The sequence below is a fragment of the Urocampus carinirostris genome, chromosome 20 (assembly GCF_059441175.1).
Source record: "Urocampus carinirostris isolate Australia breed hairy pipefish chromosome 20, RoL_Ucar_1.0, whole genome shotgun sequence".
Taxonomy (NCBI): domain Eukaryota; kingdom Metazoa; phylum Chordata; class Actinopteri; order Syngnathiformes; family Syngnathidae; genus Urocampus; species Urocampus carinirostris.
In genome coordinates, this window is record NC_142368.1 from 24,721,798 (window position 1) to 24,741,212 (window position 19,415).

Consider the following 19,415-nt stretch of genomic DNA (forward strand, 5'->3'; position numbering starts at 1 on the left):
CACTTTTCAGTTTTCGCACTAATTGCACTTTGCCATGAAAATCCCTCGAGGTCTTGTAACAATACTCTTAACATGTCTCGAGTTTGACCAATGTTTTTTGTTTTGTTTTAGAATGTCAGCAACAAACTTTCATGAAAGCGCATTGGAAAAGAAAAGACACGAAACAGTTGCTCATATAATCTCCATGTGTACTGTTTGTCCTTAGAGAGTCCTCGATGGCTTTGTAGAACACCAATCTGCTGTCAAAAACTAGGGACTCTTAGGAAGGTTATTCTAGGGAGTATAAGGTGCAAAAGAGGTTCAGAAAAATAAAAAAGAGGAACGGTTTGCCATGCTGGCGCATGGATGGAGGGGCGGTGCAAGGTTCTTAGAAAAGAGCGTTTGGGAGTGGATAAAAGGGGCGGACTGACTCGGGTTTCAGTACCGTTGCTAGCAAGCTTGGGTGGAATCTTAGCCTCAACATACTCATTTCTTCCAAGACAAGAAACAGTAACCGAGCCTCCGGTTCAGGGAATCCTATCCTGTGTGATTTTTGGATCGTTTTTTTTCTTCCTCACAATCTACAATCGGCCTCACTGCCTCTTCTTTGTCCACCACTGACAGTTGACCTTTATCTTTAGCGAAGAACTCAAATTAGTTTACTCCGAGCGTTTTTATCACATGCTTCTACTGTTGATCTTCAGTTTGGGAATTGACAGTTGATGCTGCAACATCTGGTGCATCGTAGGGTTGATACTGTACGTGTCAGATAGTGTGCCCTCACAAGTCATTGCATGCCAGAGGACAGCAAGAGACTTGTTTTGTTTGTAGTTTTAAAGAAAATTGATTATTTTCTTTACAAACTATTTTCTACTGTGTCAATCTGGATATCAACTCATTCGATTAGTGATTCCTGTCCAAACTCTTGAATCACAAAGGAAAGGAAACAGCAAGAGGATTTATTCTGCCGTCATGTGGAAGCAAGGATAATTGTTGGGTTTCCTGCCACTGGAACTATTTTTCATCGCCAACATGGAATCAAAATACCGGAGTTCAGAAGCCCATTCTGAGATCTGGGTTATGTTCTCAGAAATGTGTGGAATCTCACATTATCTCTCCGCCTTATAACCTACATTGAAGGATAGTTATATCCAGTTTTCACCTTAAGACTCAGATAAACCTAAAATCCTCATGATCTTGCAAAGATGAGAGGGGATCGGCAACCATTAAAGAAACCAGCCAAACTGTCGCGTGCTTTCAGCTGGCTCAGTGTGTCAAACCTCTCGCATCAGAACCGACATATTTTCCACAGCCAGAATGAGTTGCACTTGGTCCACAACCACCGCTTTTCCCAGGAGCTTCATTCACACTGCGAACGGCAAACCTCCAGATCAAACAATGACATCGACATCGATGACTGGGTATACCAGCCTCAACACCAGACAGGTTCTTGCTGGAGTTTATTAATCATTTTCCCAATATATTTCTTTGAATATATTTGAAACCATGTAGGCTTTTCTCTAGTCTTATCCCCCCAGTCAGGCGTTATCATTGTTCTTTAACAGGAAGACGGTGAAGTGGGCTACTGTCTTTTTATGGCCTCTTGTTCTTTACTTCCTTGTGGCTAAAGAAACCATTATGGGGAATTTATCAGTGATGGTTAAGGGGTCAATGGTGATAGGTAAATAATGATTCTTTGTCCTGGCGGAAGGACTGGGGGGGATATCATAGTGTGATAGCATACACGGGTCCTGTAAGACTAAGTTATTTCCATATTTAAAAAACAAACAAAAAAAAAACAAGTCATACCTCCCTTGTAATTGGTCTCCTGCCTAAATTGTTGGTATTGATTTATTTTGAAGAGTTGTCGGCTACCCGTGAAGGACAACTGACGACTCAACGTCATTAAGTTCGGCCTTGTTTTGTTGTCTTTGGCAGCTCTCTTGTTTGCCCAGATCTGTCTTGCGCAATTTGACACGCAAATCGCCTGGCAGAAATAATCGTCCGTATTGAAATCAATTCAAATTTTCTCACACCAGCAAGACAGTCTGGCGTCACTGGAACTGTGAAATGTTCCTTGGCTTCATGCGAGGCTACCAGAGTTAGGTGTCTCCGCACTTTTTACGAAGCTTGCACCGCCGCACAGAATGGAGTCTGGTTGCATTCTGTCTTTCCTGCATTGAGTTTAATCTTATCTTAGGATCTGGGGCACAGGACGTAATGTTGTGTTCACCAGCATGAACTCAATGGCAAAATTGTACATGTGTGAGATCATTTGAAATGCTGAAAATAATCAGTAAGTTGGGCAGTAGCCATTATGGGTGTCGATCACTTGCTTTTCCTACTTTCTAAAAATTATTGTCCTGTATTTGGAAGGGTGTCCGAGGCCAAACTGTTGAACTGTTATTGTTGTTGTTTTTGGGGGGGAGGAGGGGTCTCTGTGTCTATTCAATCTGATCATCTTTTTGAACGTTTCTAACTTATCAGTCTGCCTTTGTGTGTATGACTGAAAGAGACCCATGTAAAAAAGCTGTACATAGAGTCATGCAGGTAGCATCTTGCCAAGACTCTTTCCCAACAAACCAAGTGAGTTGACGTTCATCACGTAACTTCAATTAGTTTGGGAGACCCAACACCTCTTTGGCTAAAACAGGTCAGGGTTGCACATGACTTGAATGCTTCGAGGTGCTAGCATTTTTCCTCAAAGTCAAAGTGGCATTAAGTAGAGCTGCACTTGTATCAGATGACCGTCCTTTTGTGACGAGTCTCCACAACATGAAGAAAATGAATCTTTTAAACTTCAAGCAGTCTAAAGACAGCGATGATCTACATTAACATGGACTGGGTACAATCAAGATTTTATGAAACTCGAGGTTACAATTCAAAAGTTACAGACATCCATGATGGTTTTCTGGGTCTGCATGTGGATTTTCTATCAACTTTTATATGTTTTTTTTCCATGACCAGACGGTGTCAGACACAGGTCAGTGTAAAATCCCTCTGGATTTGCAACGCATAGCACGCGCTTATCCTGAGCGCCAAATTAAGGAAACGTCTCGCGGCAATGTTTGAAGGTATTTATGAGCCACGAACGATCTGCCAGGAGTCATGTCAAGACGTTCAGGGCAGTGCTGTGTGTAAAATTAGCCCAGAAATGGGTGCCTGTGGCTCGCAAACCAGTAATCTTCACACAGATTCCAGGCTCGCCTATTTAGATCTGATTCCACGGCAGTGATGCGCATGTGATTAAGCGTTTTCCTCACTGACTCCAGAGGTTTTGAGCAATTTGCAGCAAAATAATGTTGGAACACAGCTTTATGAAGTTGTAAAATGAATATAAATAGTGCTCTGCTGATTAAATCCTTGTCAAGCTAGCGATAATGTTTTTGTTTTGTGTGATGAATTGCTTCCCAGCATCTTTTTGCGAGCTTCAAATCGGGATGGGAATCATCCCAACTGATGGCAAGCCTAGTGTACTTAGTTTCAAAGTTTGAAGATTTGAGAGCTGTCATGTATTTGCGTGGCTTGCCACATATTTTACGAGCGCACAGATGTCCGTGGTGTTATGTGGAGTATAGCTAGTATTTAGGGCGGCAGCATATTGCCCTAAATATTAACCCAACCTTGGCAGCAGCTAGAAGCAGAATTGGCATTTGCTTCAATTTATTTTAATAAGATATGTATGAATTTGGCTGGCCAATTTACCAGCAAAATTACTTTGTGTACATACCCTATAATTACAGTTAAATATCCACAGAGATGGAAAATGGTATTCTTATTTGTTAATGTGCCTTTTTAGCAGTTCATGGAACACATCTTAAATGGTTATCAAAATGAGCACAGTCCAACGAGCGGCTGTCATCCACAGGTCACACAAGACACTGAAACAGACATGCTGATGACACTTAAAAGCCACCTGTTTTTTCGTTTGTTCAAAAAACTTGGGAGATCTTTTGCAGTAATCTATGGACTACCTTATTTTGTGGACTGTAAGGCACACCTTTAGAAATAGTCATCCTCTGTCAATAGTTTCATATATAAGGTGCATTGGACTTTGAAATTGAAACTACTGTAAGAACTAGGGTTGCATTGAAAGAAACGTCGGGGGATATATTACAGTCGTACCTCTGCAAATTAAATCCGTTTTGGGAGTAGCTTTGTAACCTGAAAACTTTTTAAGTAGAGACTCATTTTGAACGGAAATGCACTAATCTATTCCAAGCCCTGCAAAAGTACAGTATAATTTCATATAACTCATAAAAGAGCCTTAGAACATGAGAATAATACACGTTGAAATTTGATTACCACACAATAAACATAAAACAAGTAGCACATAATGTAAAAATATTAAAAATAAAGAAAATAATCAAAATATTTACCCTTTTGTTTGGCGTTTCTTGAAAAACTGATCCAATGAAGTCTGCTTTTGTCAACTTTTGAAAATCCGCCGGAAATGCGCAAGGCAGACATCATAATGATAGCCCCACTTGTCAACACTTTTTCCGGGTGACTCCTTTCGACACATTCCGAGCCTTTGTGGAATATTGCTGAAATGGCTTTGATCTTGTCTAAATTGCTGCGTCCTCATCCCCACCATCTTACCAGAATTGCTCCTCCTCCTCGTCTCTGAACTTTTAACTGTGATGATGGCACGAAGAGAATGTTAGGATACATGCAGCCTGTTTGTTTACGTTCCGGGAATTTTGATAGCGGCTAATAGCGTGTACTGTACTCTGGGTTCGGCAGAGTCTTTAAAGGCACTGCTTTCATTATCCTGAAAATAAGGCCTTAATTGGCATTATAATGTTTAAATCCAATTTTCAAAAGTCTTAAAAATGTGAACACATTAATAAGATTTATATTCTCATCTCATTAGCTGCACCGCTTATCCTCAGTAGGGCCGCGGGGGTGCTGGAGCCCATCCCAGCAATCATCGGGCAGTGGGCAGGGGACACCCTGAACTTGTTGCCAGCTAATCGCAGGGCACACGGGTACAGACAACTCACTCGCTCATTCGCACCTAGGGACAATTTGGACCGGCCAATTCACCTGAAATGCATGTTTTTGGAATGTGGGAGGAAACCGTAGTGCCCGGAGGAAACCCACGCAAGCACGGGGAGAACATACAAACTCCGCACAGGAAGTCTGGAGCTGGATTTGAACCCACGCAGGAGGTTCCCAAGACATGAACTGTGCCGCACATGCGCTATATTGGTTCAAAGTAAAAAGATTTATTAAAAAAGTCATTTTACATGCATCATGATACGAATGCTTAATGAATGTAGCTGAACCTTGCTGGAATTAGTAGTTATCCGCACGTTTTGACTGAGGATTCATGATTTACTGTAGACATCCTTATATTTATTGTTTTCCATGTCTGAGATTTTGGAGAGTGCTATGATTTTCAGATGGAATGTTTTCAACTGGACCAAAATGTGATGTAAAAAAACTGTTTAAAATTGCCTATAATTCATTTTTTTGTTTGTTTGTTTGTTTGTTTCAATTGTGGTGTTATGTCGACATGGTCTTAAATTGGATTTTCAGAAGGAATTAAAAAAAAGTCTTAAAGTCTTGAATTGAACTTGCCTTAAGCTCTAGAAACCCTGTGTACTGTATTTTGACTTCGTATTCTGAAAACGGCTTTGTAACAAGAGGCAATACTTTGCCACTCAAGTACTTTGTAACCTGAAACTTTCGTATCGAGGGACATTCTTAAGGAGAGGTACCACTGTAAATATATATCATATATCTATGTATATATATATATATATATATATATATATATACATATATATATATGTATATTAGTGAGAAAAATAAATATTTGAACACCCTTCTATTTTGCTATTTCTCCCACTTCGAAATCATGGAGGGGTCTGAAATTTTCATCATCGGTGCATGTCCACAGTGAGAGAGATAAACTAAAAAGGAAAATCCAGAAATCACAATGTATTATTTTATAACAATTTATTTGTGTGATACAGCTGCAAATAAGTATTTGAACACTTAAATTCTGACCCTGAAAGACCTCTTAGTCTGCCCATTAGAAGTCCACCTGCACTCCATGTATCATCCTGAATCAGATGCACCCGTCTGAGGTCATTAGCTGCATAAAGACACCTGTCCACTTCATACAATCAGTAACACTTTACTTTGTAACATAGCGAAAACCAAAGAGCTGTTCAAAGACATCAGAGACAAACTTGTACCCCTCCACATGGCTGGAAAGGGCTACGGAGCAACTGTTGGAGCAATCGTTAGAAAATGGAAGAAGCTAAACATGACGGTCAATCTCAATCGGAATGGAGCCCCAAGCAAATTATCACCTCATGGGGTCTCAATGATTTTAAGAAAGGTGAGGAATCAGCACGGAACTACAGGCCAGGAGTTGGTCAATGACCTGAAAAGAGCTTGGACCACTGTTTCCAAGGTTGCTGTAGGTAATACACTAAGACGTCATGGTTTGATATCATGCATGGTGCGAAAGGTTCCCCTGCTTGAACCAGCACATGTCAAGGCCTGTCTTAGGTTTGCATATGACCATTTGGATGTTAAATAGGAGTCATGGGAAAAGGTGTGGTTAAATGAGACCAAAATAGAAATGTTTGGGTCATAATTCCACTAAGCATATTTGGACAAATAAGAATGAACGATACAATCCAAAGAACACCATCACTACCAAGAAGCGTGGGGGTGGTAGCATCATGTTTTGGGGGTGTTTTTCTACACATGGGACAAAATGAGTGCACTGTATTAGAGAGAGGATGACCGGCGCCGTATATTGTGAGATTTTGGGGAACAACCTCCTTCCTTCAGTCAAAGTATTGAAGATGGGTTGTGGTTGGGTCTTCCAACACGACAACGACACTAAGCACACAGCCAGGAAACGCAAGGATTGGCTCCGTAAGAAGCATATCAAGGTTCTAGCATGCCTAGCCAGTCTCCAGACGTGAACCCAATTAAGTCTTTGGAAGGAGCGCAAACTCTGTTTCTCAGCAACAGCCCAGACACCTGACTGATGTAGAGAAGATCTGTGTAGAGGAGTGGGCCAAGATCCCTCCTGCAGTGTGTGCAAACCTGGTGAAAGACTACAGGGAAAGTTTTTGTAATAGCAAACAAAGGATACTGTACAAAATATTAACATTTATTGTCTCAGGTGTTCAAATACTTATTTGCAGCTATATCACACAAATTACACAAAATTAAAATAATCATGCATTGTGATTTCTGGATTTTTCTTTTATCTTTTTCAGTAGACATGCACCTACGATGAAAATTTCAGACCCCTCTATGATTTCTAAGTGGGAGAAATAGCAAAATAGCAGTGTTCAAATACTTATTTTCTTCAGTGTGTGTGTGTGTGTGTGTGTGTACATATACTTTATGTATATATAGGTATGTATGTATGTATATATATATATATATATATATATATATATATATCCTGTGACTGTTCCACTCTCTCCAAATTGATGCCTTTTTTGACTGATCCCAGATAATCTCTACCAAATCATTCCATGTTTCAGGTTTTATGGGAGTGAAAACGCATTACAGCTACTCATATCAAGAGTGTTATTTTGTATCATACTCGCACACATCCTATTAGCTGGGCATTACTGCTAGATTACACAGACATTGGCCTGCCACTCGATAAAGTGGGACAGGATTATAAATTTGGACATGATCTTAATTTGCGAGGTTTTGGTTGATGCAACGTTGAGCCAGCATACTCCCTCCATTGTCTGATAACGCATTGGTCATTTTTTTCTCTGTGCAAAGTTGCAAAACATTTATTTTCTGCACTTGATGTGCAGGACACACTCAAGATAACATGAGTACAATGACCGCCTTTTTTAGCTGACAAGGACTATTTTTGCTCTCGGAATGTCTACCACTGTGATGTCCTGTACTTGAAAACAATAATTTGGACAAGAGCTACATTTTTTTACAAGCATGGACTGTATGCCGTTTGTCTTTATTTCAAGGAGGAAACACCACAATTTTCCACTAGGACAGATCTGTATGCTGCCTTAAACTTATTTTGAAGTTTGGGTGGATATGACTATTTGTTTTCTTTTAAACAGCCAAAGAATAATCAGATTTAAATAATTGTCTTAAAAGGCTTCGGCGTAGTAAGTGATGCCAATTTTGTGCATCTCCCATTCAAAAACAGTTTAACTTCAGCAATCAAATAAGGCTCTCCTTGCGAGCTCGTCATTGTACACCAATTCACTGATTGTGAGTGTGCAACTGTTATATTAGGAAATATTCATCAACCAATGACTATTTGCATTCATTTCCAATCCAAAACAATTGATAGATGACGATGGAAAGGCAATGAACAAATTATGCCTGTATTCAAAAAGTGTGATCTGCAGCATCAGCAGATTTGTTGGCAAACTGAAATCTGAATTCCATCATTGTTGCTTTGCATCATCAGTCAGAGCTCAGAAGTGTTTCTACTGAGCTTGCGGTTTTACTAGTAGAGCTAATTTTTTAGCAACCATGAAAGACGTTTTGATTGTCCGCTTTGTTAGGCACCATCAGGATTTCTTTCTTGGATTGCTTATTTGAGAGTTGTCGTTATTTTATTTGTTACACACTTAACTGATGACGTCTGGTCTTGGCAAACGTGTCGCGGCCTGCAAACAATATCTGGGGCGGATTAGCAAGTTCACCACTCAAACTTCTCGACTCAACTCTGGCTGTCTTTTGCGCCGTCACAAACTGTAAATTTGCTTTGTAGCGCGGAAGCAGTTCCAGCTGCAAGTATTCAAAAACTTGCTGTATGACCTAATACAAACAAAGTCAGTCCATCTGAAAGCCATTAGGGAACCCTTATTGGAAATCAATAAAGCCCGTGAAGCATTTGTGGTTGGTCATCAACCTTTTGGCATCAGCACACATTGGCAAACTCTGATTAAACATGGTCAAATGCTACAATGGTTCAAATAAGTTGTAAGATGACATGCATAATATTAGAGTTTTGCTTTAGGATAGCCTTTAGTGGAAGCATTTTTTAAATTTGATCGCTGTTTCTTTAAAACATGTCTTAAGGTTAGTAAATTTAAATATTGGTAAACAAACGTGAGTAGAGTGTATGCCCGTATTGTCACTTGGAGTGACTCAAAGTCACATGATCTTTAGACCTAAGACATATTTTATTAAGCAGCTCCAGAAGGTAGCTAGCGTAACACGAGCTTCCAGTAGTGTTAGAGCGTACAGTGTTGTGCAAACTATAACACAGTTTAGCTGTATAATTTGCTTATATTTGTAGGGATTGGGTTGAAGTTGTAATTTCCAATTTAGAAATGTGCATAAGTTTGCAACTTGTTTCATGTTCTAAATTAAGCCGTTGTTAAAGGTGGGGTACGTAGTTTAAGGGTATAAGCCCGTCTTCAACTTCTTTGTCTGTCTGCGAAAATTGCTTTATTACATCAAGGACAATCCATAGAATCCAAACTTGTATTATAGTTACTCCAAAACACTCGATAGGGCCGACAGATAAATAGGAATCCGCTCTAAACATTTCCGCTTCGTGTGACGTTGCTCCTTGTAATCCGTTCGTTTTACCATATTATCTATGTTCACAAATAAACACTCGCAAAATTATTCCTAGTGTGGTAGTTGGCGCTCCCCGTTGGATTGACCCCTTTTCCATGATTAGGGTGTGTTCATGCCAGTCTTATTCATGAACAAAGCACAAAGTTACACTAAACTTGCATCTTCCTCGACACATATATTCCACGTGTCTCACTCTTATCTTAACCTCTCGAGCACCCCTCGTGGCAGATAGAAGAAATGCATAAATTGGCAGCATTTTTGCATTAGCCGCAAAGTTCAAAGCTTGGGGAAAAAAGTTGCGGTTGATAGTCCGAACTTTACGTTACTAATATGAAGTGTCCTGTTGCTGTGATCACCTCTCAACATGAAAGGCTAATGCTAATAGTGGCAGAAAATGACCACCACGCAAATATTATACACTCCCTTCTATATTACTGTAAATTATTTTATATCATTGTATCAATAAACTAAAAGATGCAACCATAATTTACATAAAGTTTACATTTTCTCAACTTTCACAAAATATGAACCACATTTTAATTGCACATAACAGATAAAAGAGGTTTGATTAATGGAGTACATCTTGAATAACTTAAATCAGGCATTAAATACTATCAAACATTTGAATTGACTCACTGACTTAAACGTTAAATAATTTTCCAAGTAATTTTTACTCAAATGATTTGAACCTCAATGGATTATGAGTCAACCTTATTTCCCCCAAGGATTCAATTTTTGCACAAATGCAGATATAAACACAATCTTTGTGTTTCTCTTCTGCAGACTTTCACTGGCACTGAACTGAATGCAATAAGTAATCGCTTGCAAACTCCCATAGGGAAATTCTGATGTGGTTAAATGGTGACAGAAGCGCTGAAGCTTTCAAGATGAAAGACTCCGCTTTGATAAAAGCACAAACAGCCGCAAACAGGGGCTTGGGGGTGTGTGTCTTCTTTTGCAAAGCAGTTTCCTGTGGTGAGGAAGTTAGCGTGTTGCCGCTAGTGTGTGACTGGAGGAGGACGAGTGGGAGGGCGACGACGTGCCAGCTAAAGTGTCAGAGTGTCTGCTGCACGCATGAGGACTGAGCGGCCGCAGCGTGAAGGTGGAGGAGGTTGAAGGCGTTTGTTCCTGGTGGAATTAAGCAAGGAGAGGAATGTTCTGTTTGAGGGGTAAGAGTTTGTAACGGGCGGCATTTTTTTTTGTTCTGCACAAGGACAAAGAAAAGTTAAACTCCATCCCTCTTTTGTTGGCTGCAAACAGTTTATATGTTCTACGGTTTCCTCTCCTCAATATCCTTCTATTAGAAAGGTTCTGGACTTTTTCTGTTCACTTCATGTTCAGGTAGTGACTTTTGCGCAAAAGTATGTCCTTCTTGTGGACTGTAAAGTGATGTGATTTATTATTATATTTATTTTTTTCCCCTATCAACGGCGTACTTCCACTTGCATGTGCCGGCTTGTGAATACGGTCACCTAAAATGTGAAGTTTCGGTTTTCTGCCGTCTTCAGCACGAACTTAGTGTTTGTTGGCTGCTAAAAGCTCCTCATCACCTCTTAAGAATGCTTGCGACCTCATCACATTAGATGGATGTTTTTTAATAATTGCTTTACTTTGCTTAAAGCCCGGCATTAGCTCCTCATTTTATTACCACAAATGGGAAAAAGAACTGGACTCAAATCTCAAAATTTGGACTTAAGAATCATTTTACTCCAATAAAACAGATCTTTCCAAATAATTACTTCAACAGAAAATAACCAGAAAAAGGAACCCGACTCAAGTATTGAGTAAATCTGCTACAAACTTTGCATTCTCATGGAACTAATTCTCTTCTCCCAAGCTTCCAAAAGTGATAAAACAGTTGAAGGGGAAAAAGTCCCTTAGCAGGAGTAAGAAACAGATGACAAACCAAGCAAGAGTGCAATACAGCTCGCTGACTGCAGTATTTGGCACAGAGCAAAATTAAAAAATCGTGAGGCTTGACGTTTCTGTAGTTAACGGAAACATTGATGTGCACATTGTTGTATAACATGAATTCACACTGACAAGTTTACCCATTTTCAGGCTCTAATCCTATTAATTTTTCTTCACAGGGGATAAATAATATACACATCATACCCCAGGAATTATCTCTTTTATGACATATGCAGTATAACAAATGTAAAGAAATGGAATTTATAAATTGAAAAAAGTCCCAAATGTTCTCCTGATGTCCGTCTCTGAGCAGTACGAGCTGCCAAGACGAACTGACCTACATCCTGTCTCTGTTGCACTTGCCAGAGATGCAGATTGCCTGCTTATGTTATGATTTAAGCAAGCTCGTAATCCAACCCGACACAACCATCATCTAACCCCAGTCCGTGTCCTTCGGCAGCCAGCTGACCAGACTTCGTTTTGGCCTAAGCTGCTTTCTGGTCTTGATGTGCTTTTTGGATGTGACATAAGCAACATCTTCAAGCTGTGATATTGGACTGCGATCAAACTTGTGATGTGAAATCTCAGCGAAGCCGAGAAATGTATAATCATCCTAAAGTTTGTTAAAAGGTCAAGTCAGGTTGCTTCTCTAAGTTGACTGCAAGCTAACGCTGATGATTGTTCACCAATCAACTTATCATTTAATGTGCTGTGCTGGTGATAGCTTTATCAGACCTAAAAAAAGACTAAGCATTTTGAATGGGTCAATGTTCCTTGCACTTTGACAAATGAAGTGGACTGTACACATTTTTCCCAAGAAATTCAAAATCAAGCACTACGTTGTAATTCTTAACCTTGATCAATAGAGGGGCACAATCAGTAATTCCCAAACTGTCCCAAACTGCAGGGTGCTACTTTAAACAAACTTGATTTCTTTTCAACCAATTTGTGACTTTAGAGACTTCCCTTGTTTAAGAAATGTACTCAGTTGGGTATGTAAACTGTTGAGAGCCTGACAATGAAACTAAACTTGTGCTTCTTCTATTTGAAAAAAAAACAAAACAAAAAAACAAATAGAAAATTAAGCCATACCTGACCGCTTGTACTCGACCTTAGACCGGGGCATGCCCTTTGCCCCGGCTTGTCGCCGTGATGACGGATGCTCCCACACTTGCTTTGACAGGTCAGCCTTTTTTCTCCCGTGGCCGTCAAAAAAATTTGGATCATGTCTCCAAAAAGCCCAGGAAAGCTTTGTCTTACTAGTGGCCAATTCACCATCACGAGAAATGACCCAGATTTACTATCTTAACCCACTCTTTGTCCGGGGCTGCAAATGAATTTTGTGTGCGCGAAGCCACAATGTGTTCTGCGAGATTGTTACCCTCGCATTTTCTTTTCGTTGGTTATCCAGGCTGCGTGGGATCTAATATAGCGGTCTATATCCTCCCCACGGCATTGGCGGAAGGGAATAGAGTTCAAGCCAGAATGATAGTTATAGGTTTTTCCTTGCTAATTACTAGTACATTTAAAAAAACGTGCTATTTTGGAACTTGAAAAAAAATCTGACGGAATACTTTTTTTTATTTGGAGTAAGGATTTGATTAACATAAATAAAAAACTCCAGAGGACGTTGGCAATGTTCCCTCTGAGCTGTATGCGTATGCAATTGAGTATTTGCCAGACCTTCGCCTCAGCGCAAAAAAAGCTATGCTGCGAATAAAAATCAAGGCTCGAAATTGCAAAATTGGAGTAGTTAGCTTCTTTCGAAAAAAACAAAACAAAAACAAAGAAAATATATAATATATAGTTATTATATTATTTTGTTTTACTAAGGCATTCAAATATAGAGAGACAAGTGTGGTTGACTTTAATTATTGCCTGCACAGTTAAACGACTTATTTACGTGACCTTTCGACCGCACGTGACTACAATGTTGCTGTGCAACTTCCATCTTTTTTTTAGAGAAGCGCCACTTTCAGCTCGTCTCACTAAAAAGAGCTGGCTCTTTCAGCACCCAAACAGCTCTTCAGAGTGTTGTTGTTGCTTTCATCCATATATTTTATGCAACAATTTGCACAAATGCATAAAGCAAAAAGAGAGAGAGAAATCTACACAAAAATGAAAAAAAAAGGAAAAAAAGAAAAAAAACTGGGAAAAAAAGGGGGGAAAAGTAGGAAAGAAAGAGAAAAAAAGGGAAAAAGGAAGAAAAAAAGAAGTAAAAAGCTAGGCAAAGAAAGAAAATAAAGTAACACTTAAAAAATGAAACTAAAGAAAAAAAAAAAAGATTTGGCTGAAGTTTTGGGCATAACAATGAAGGCTGGTTCCCCTGCGGGTGAGTGGACCACTAAGAGCTAACATGCAGGTGCTCCTTTGATTCACACGAAACCATGGTTACCATTGTCCCTCATTGCCCAAAGCCTTCCGCTTAAGTCCTCCCCCCTCAATCTCCAAGCGCTCACACCCTCTACACATGTGGACGGCCAGTAGCCACAAAAAAATGCATATTGACATTTCTGGCAGGCGTCAGTGCTCGCATGACTCTCCAAGCCACTAATAGCTTTGCATTGGACGACCCGTGTGGTGTTTGTATTTAAAGGCTGTGGTTTGCTTGTTAGGGTTTTTACTTTTTGCACGCGTCCATGCAGTGGTTTTTGGCTGACTAATCAGCTTGCGTGTATTGGCAGACCCAACTCTGTGTAAATGATAACTGCTGGTAATGGCACGGACAGTAGCTGGCTGTGTTCTGCAAAGGCTTTGGCTGGACAGCGACCGAACATGGACACCTATTCCAATAGGGAATGATTTCCAAAGTAGGGATAATGTTTTGGTTTTTTAAAATGAGTGATACATTTGTAAAGTGAAGTACTTGAAGGACTAATATTTCACATTAAATGAAACCATATAATTATACCATAGAACATCCTGCTTGGTGGAATAAAGGTAAAATTAGGAGTGGTAGGAGTAGGAAAATCCTATCCTTTTGGCTGCATTTCTCTTCAGATCTCTTTTGAAAAGGCCATTTCTGAGAGCTTTGCAAGGGGAAACAACAACTCAGGATTATTCTTCAAAGACGAACTACAATGCAGCCTTAAGGGAACAATGTGTAATATTTAGTACCTTGTAATGGTACAGAAAACTTACAGTAAAAAAACACTAGGCACAAATACCTGAACTTTTATACTAATGTTCATTTTTTTATTTAAAAAAAAAAATCATGAGTCGAGAATTGTTTTTTTGTTGTTGTTCTTTACATAGTGGAATCCCTTTCTAAGGTAATTTAGCTGCTACAATGTGCTCTGTGGCACTGGTTATTGTTCACGTTGGAAAATACTGTGCCATCTAGTGGTCAAATAGTTTACACTGGGGCTTTAAGTGAGGTGTATTAAAAATGAAAGAAGGTCATTCATTTTGGGGAAGCTTGATGCCAACCACTAGAAACATGCTTTCCCTCCCAGTCGTTGCCTACTGATCCGAGGATTCTACCTTATTGTCCAGCTTCCCTCATCCTCGCTCATCACAGTACATGTTAGCAACTGTCACACTCTGTTGGTGATTTATTCAGTTTTAATCAGTGGTGTGTACATCCGTCCACGCTAAGGTGTCAGGTAGTAATTCAAGCTGCCCATCTGTGACTCACCTTGCTCTGATAACACCTATTAACGTTCAGCGTATCATCTTGTTTTGTCCACTAACAGCCGTTATTTTGTATGGTACACCATCCGGGTTGGTGTATTTAGTAACAACAGCAAGTGATTCACATATAGTGTATGATATTTCAAAGCAGTTTCCCTCATTTTTGTTCCATCTAACAAATAAACGCTAACCCAGTTTCCAGGCAGCTAATTAGCGAACCGCATGGTGTCCATCTGTGTTGAGTGTGTTCTTGTGGAGTCCAGGCTGGATAATCTGGGTTTACAGATTAGATGAGCAGGGCTGAGAGTCAGGTGGGGAAGGGATGTAAAGTTCTGGACTATGACCAAAAGTTGACTGTTGCCTTTGTTCAAAGTGATCTGTTGGAGGCACTAATGCACTGGACTTTTTGGGGGAACTACTGTATATTGTCATGCTAGTGTTTTGTGCTTGCGTCAGTTAAGAATTTTGCTAACCTCAAAGGATCTTTTTCTAATTTCTAAATTACCGTAGTAATTTTAACAGTCTGGCATTCCAAGAGCCAGCTAGGATTTTCTCTGAGCCTATTGCAAAAATAGTTCTGGTGGGCTTCAAACGGGTACTCTAACCCTGAGTGCAGGCCTCCTTTGTCAAGCAAATCAAAGTAAATCAATAGGATCCCCTGAGAGGTGGGAGCAGAAGGACAAAAACTGTAGGAAGAGAGAGAGGAGGAGTCTCAACGGTGAAGGCATTAGGGTCCCTGGTTCATTACAAAAAGCTACCAACCAGCACGCTCACTGCCACCACCTCAAGTAGAGGGCGGGAGGATTTAAGGGGGGTCTGCACAGCCTAAGGGAGGTGGGTAACTGTGGGTAAAGTCTCAGGGATGATCACATATGTGCACTGCCTCTCTTCGGCACCGGTGGTCAGCTGCTGGCACAGGGCCTGCTATGAGGACCCCCCTGGCGCAAGGCAAGTGCCGTTCTCCCGCCAGCCTGCCAACAAGATGGGGAACCGCTTGCAGTCCGAGGCCCTTCCCAGCTCCCGGTCGCAATGTAACGAGGGCTGCCTTCACAAACGTTTGCTCTCTGTGTCCAAAGTGCACCAAAAACAGGACTCTCTCTGGACACCTCAACCTCTGCTTGGACCTCTCGTTAAAAGTCTGTCAGGAAAGACGCAAACCTTCAATGATGGCAAAGGTACAGTCATAGGAAGTAAAGTTGTTGAGATTGGATAATTTTATTAGATTGTATTCATTCTGATTTATGAAATTCTGTGAGACTATTGAAGCACTTTTAAATAATCGTCTGTTTTTACCCGACAATTGTGTTTATTATAGAATGCTTGCATCCAACCATGATGCAATTCATATGTAGACTTTGGTTACTACTAGGTCAGAGACATTCAACCCGAATTATAGTTATTTAAGGGGTTTTGAGACTAGATTACCGAGGGAGCAGTCTCAATTTACCTGACATGTGTTTACTACTTGAATGATTAAGTACGGTAACTGCATATTTGAACTGTACTAGGAGCAAAAAATAACCTGAATGTCTTCAATTATAGTGATTATGTGGCTGGATTTTCTTAGGTGGCAGTATCTATAAGCATGACCTATGTGTCCAAAAGAAGAATGATTATAGTATTTCTCCCGCCTGTGTAATTAAATCACCTGACGTGTTGTTTTGGAGGTTATAACTAAACTGTTTGTCACAGTGCCTCAATGTTTTGAGCTTTTCCCCAGCCAAATCTTTGTCACTTCCCATTAGGTGATTCCCACCCCCCAGTAGCCCAATGAACCATGCCTCCTGTCTCATGAGTGGCATCAGTCGAGATTGGCTTTGTGACCTCTGACACCAATGGTCTTTGGTGTGGCATTGTTAGCATAATGCTTTCAGTATCATGGTCTTGTTGGAATTAGTGTTCATGCACTATGTAGACTTTCAATTCAACGTAATATTGCCTCTCTGAGCCTATTCTATGTTTTTTTTTTCTGTTAAGTGTGTTATTTTTTGGACAGTATTCTTTCTGTATTTGTACAACATCCCCTGAGATGCTCTCCAGAGGGGTCATATCTTGGAAACTAGAGGCAATAGCTTACGGCTGGAGGAAATGCTTCTGATCTGAAAGGAGGTTAAGGGGTGCCTATTGCGGTCATGTAGATACCCCACTATCACCCCCAAGTACTCCATTAAGGAGCTATCACACACCCAACTTGTCTTTTTCACCTAACTTTCTTAGACTCATGGAATTCTTTCTCGCTGTGCATTCATTACACCCAAATGCTCACTGAGGGGCACGCTCCATTCTTGCCTTGGCTAACATGTCATGACAGCTCTAGATGCCGCTATGAGTACAGTATTGTCCCTGCTCTTTGAGAGTTGTCCTTGCTCTATGAGCAGCCTGGCATCACAGTTACTTGTGCTCATGCGGCATTTAACAGAGGCGTGGTTACTGACAATACCAAAAAGATCTTTTATTTGATGCACAACTCCTAGTTCCGCTGCTGCGCATATGAATTGTGGCAGTCCGTTTAAAATTTGGAGCAGGTGTTTGACTAAACCCCCATATTTAAAGTGGATCTTTTAGAGAGATGGCAGATTGAGCTATTGACCAATCACTGCCAAAAGCTCCCTTGGGTCAAGCACCTAAGAGACATCACAGAGTAGCAAGATGAGAGCAAATGAAATGTATTGGACTTCTACAAAACTAACAGGGTTTGAACTATTGATGTAGTCTTTAAGTCCCCCGTAAGAAAGGAAATACAATGTCATGATAAATTCAACCATGTTGTTTTTTTCTTCTGTGACAAAGTTAGCCACACAGTATTTGTTTTTTTGAAAATCAGAGGCTGCTTTGCTTACGACAATAAGTGTAAAGTTCACTTTAATGGATAATATAGTACAATGCTTTTGTCCAATGTTTCATCATTTTTCTGGATGAGATCTTCTATGCTGGTTTCTGTGTAGAAGGCCCAAAGCAAATGTCGATTGTCTTGTTTTATTTCTGTTTCACAGTGTTGTCTAATCCTTTTAGCCTCTTGTCTTTCTCAACAGCATTTTGTTAATAGTTCAGGAACTTGGCTAATCCTTCATTTGCAATTAAAGGGATAATGCTACACAAATGTCATTGTCCTGGGGGACTGACAAAAGGGATTCACTGGGACGTTTCTTAGCTCACTGCTAAAACATCGAGAGAACTAGAGAGCTCATCTGTTTTCTTGTGGTGAAACCCTAAACAACAAGTTCCCTCCTCCCAGATAATCGTTTGGTGGAACAATGACATGGGTGCATGCCACACAGCATAATGAGGAGATTCCGCATTTGGTGTGTGGAATACGGCGTTCATGGGTAGTGAATTGAGAATCATTTAAGGATAAAATTGCGTTTTACTGCAACGTGCGCTGCGTTGTCCTGTTTCCCTTAACTTTCACCTTTTGATGATTGAGTATGCCACATTTGTCATGCATTTCTGAACGTTCTTTTTTTGGCAAGTGGGATTTTCGTTGCTTAATTGCAAGCTGTGTCACTTCTAGACACACACAAACACACGGCTGGTTGTCTCTGTGATCTTGTTACAAACTTAATTGATGCTTATCTACTAAACGGGCCAAGCTGCTTCATAACACTAAACCAAATCAAGCTTCCATTGTCAGATACTGGTCAATAATTTTTTTTTTTTTTTTTTTGCGTTTCTGTGAATTTTTAAGCATGAATCGGGAGCTCGATTAAAAAAAATCCCCAGTGGAGAATGATTATTAAAGAAACGTGAGCGACTGGAAGTGATTGAAAAAGGCCCTCCACAGTTTTTGTCATTTATAAGTAATTTTCTCCCTGGTAACAACTTTTTCACTGGCTTCTTTTCAGGTAGTTAACTATAGCGGTTTTCCCCCTTCTGTTTACTTAATGCCATCACTTACTCCTTTTTACCACAAGGTGGTGGTAGAACACAGACAGACAGGCAGCAACAGCTGCTCTCAGAGAGCCAACCAGCTAATTGGTGTGTGACGTATTCGTGTGTAAAACAGACACAAATAAATATGAGTAACAATTTATTTCCATACTGCTGGTAAAAAGCAAATCTAATAAGCACTGATTGCCACAGCAGGCATATCTGTTACAAACAAAAAGACATTCTGTCATGGATAATTTAATGTTGGAATTTTAGCTTTTAATTTAACTCTTTTTGTCCCCTTGAGACTGGATACAATGAAATTAAGAAGGGGTATAGTGGACAGGGATGGAGAGGCTTAGGAAAAGGGTCGTGTTAAGTAGGTTAGGGGTCTGCTTTTTTCCCCCCTCGGGCAAAATTTCAGCATAGGATTCACACAATGAGCTTGTGCAATTTTGTCC

The 19,415-nt window shown here is 40.2% G+C and overlaps 1 protein-coding gene across 5 annotated transcripts in view; it reads left to right on the forward strand.

The window, feature by feature from the left end:
- nhsl1b (NHS-like 1b) overlaps positions 1–19,415 on the forward strand; it is an 88,600-nt gene that overhangs the window by 29,082 nt on the left and 40,103 nt on the right. The window contains exon 1 of one of the 5 annotated variants that reach the window (XM_088325473.1): positions 10,550–10,712. The exons of the other annotated variants lie outside the window; for them this stretch is intronic. Coding sequence (XP_088181599.1) covers positions 10,697–10,712 — 16 coding nt within the window. The 5' untranslated portion in view covers positions 10,550–10,696. Of the gene's footprint in view, positions 1–10,549; positions 10,713–19,415 lie in introns of those variants that run through there. 5 annotated transcript variants of the gene reach the window in all.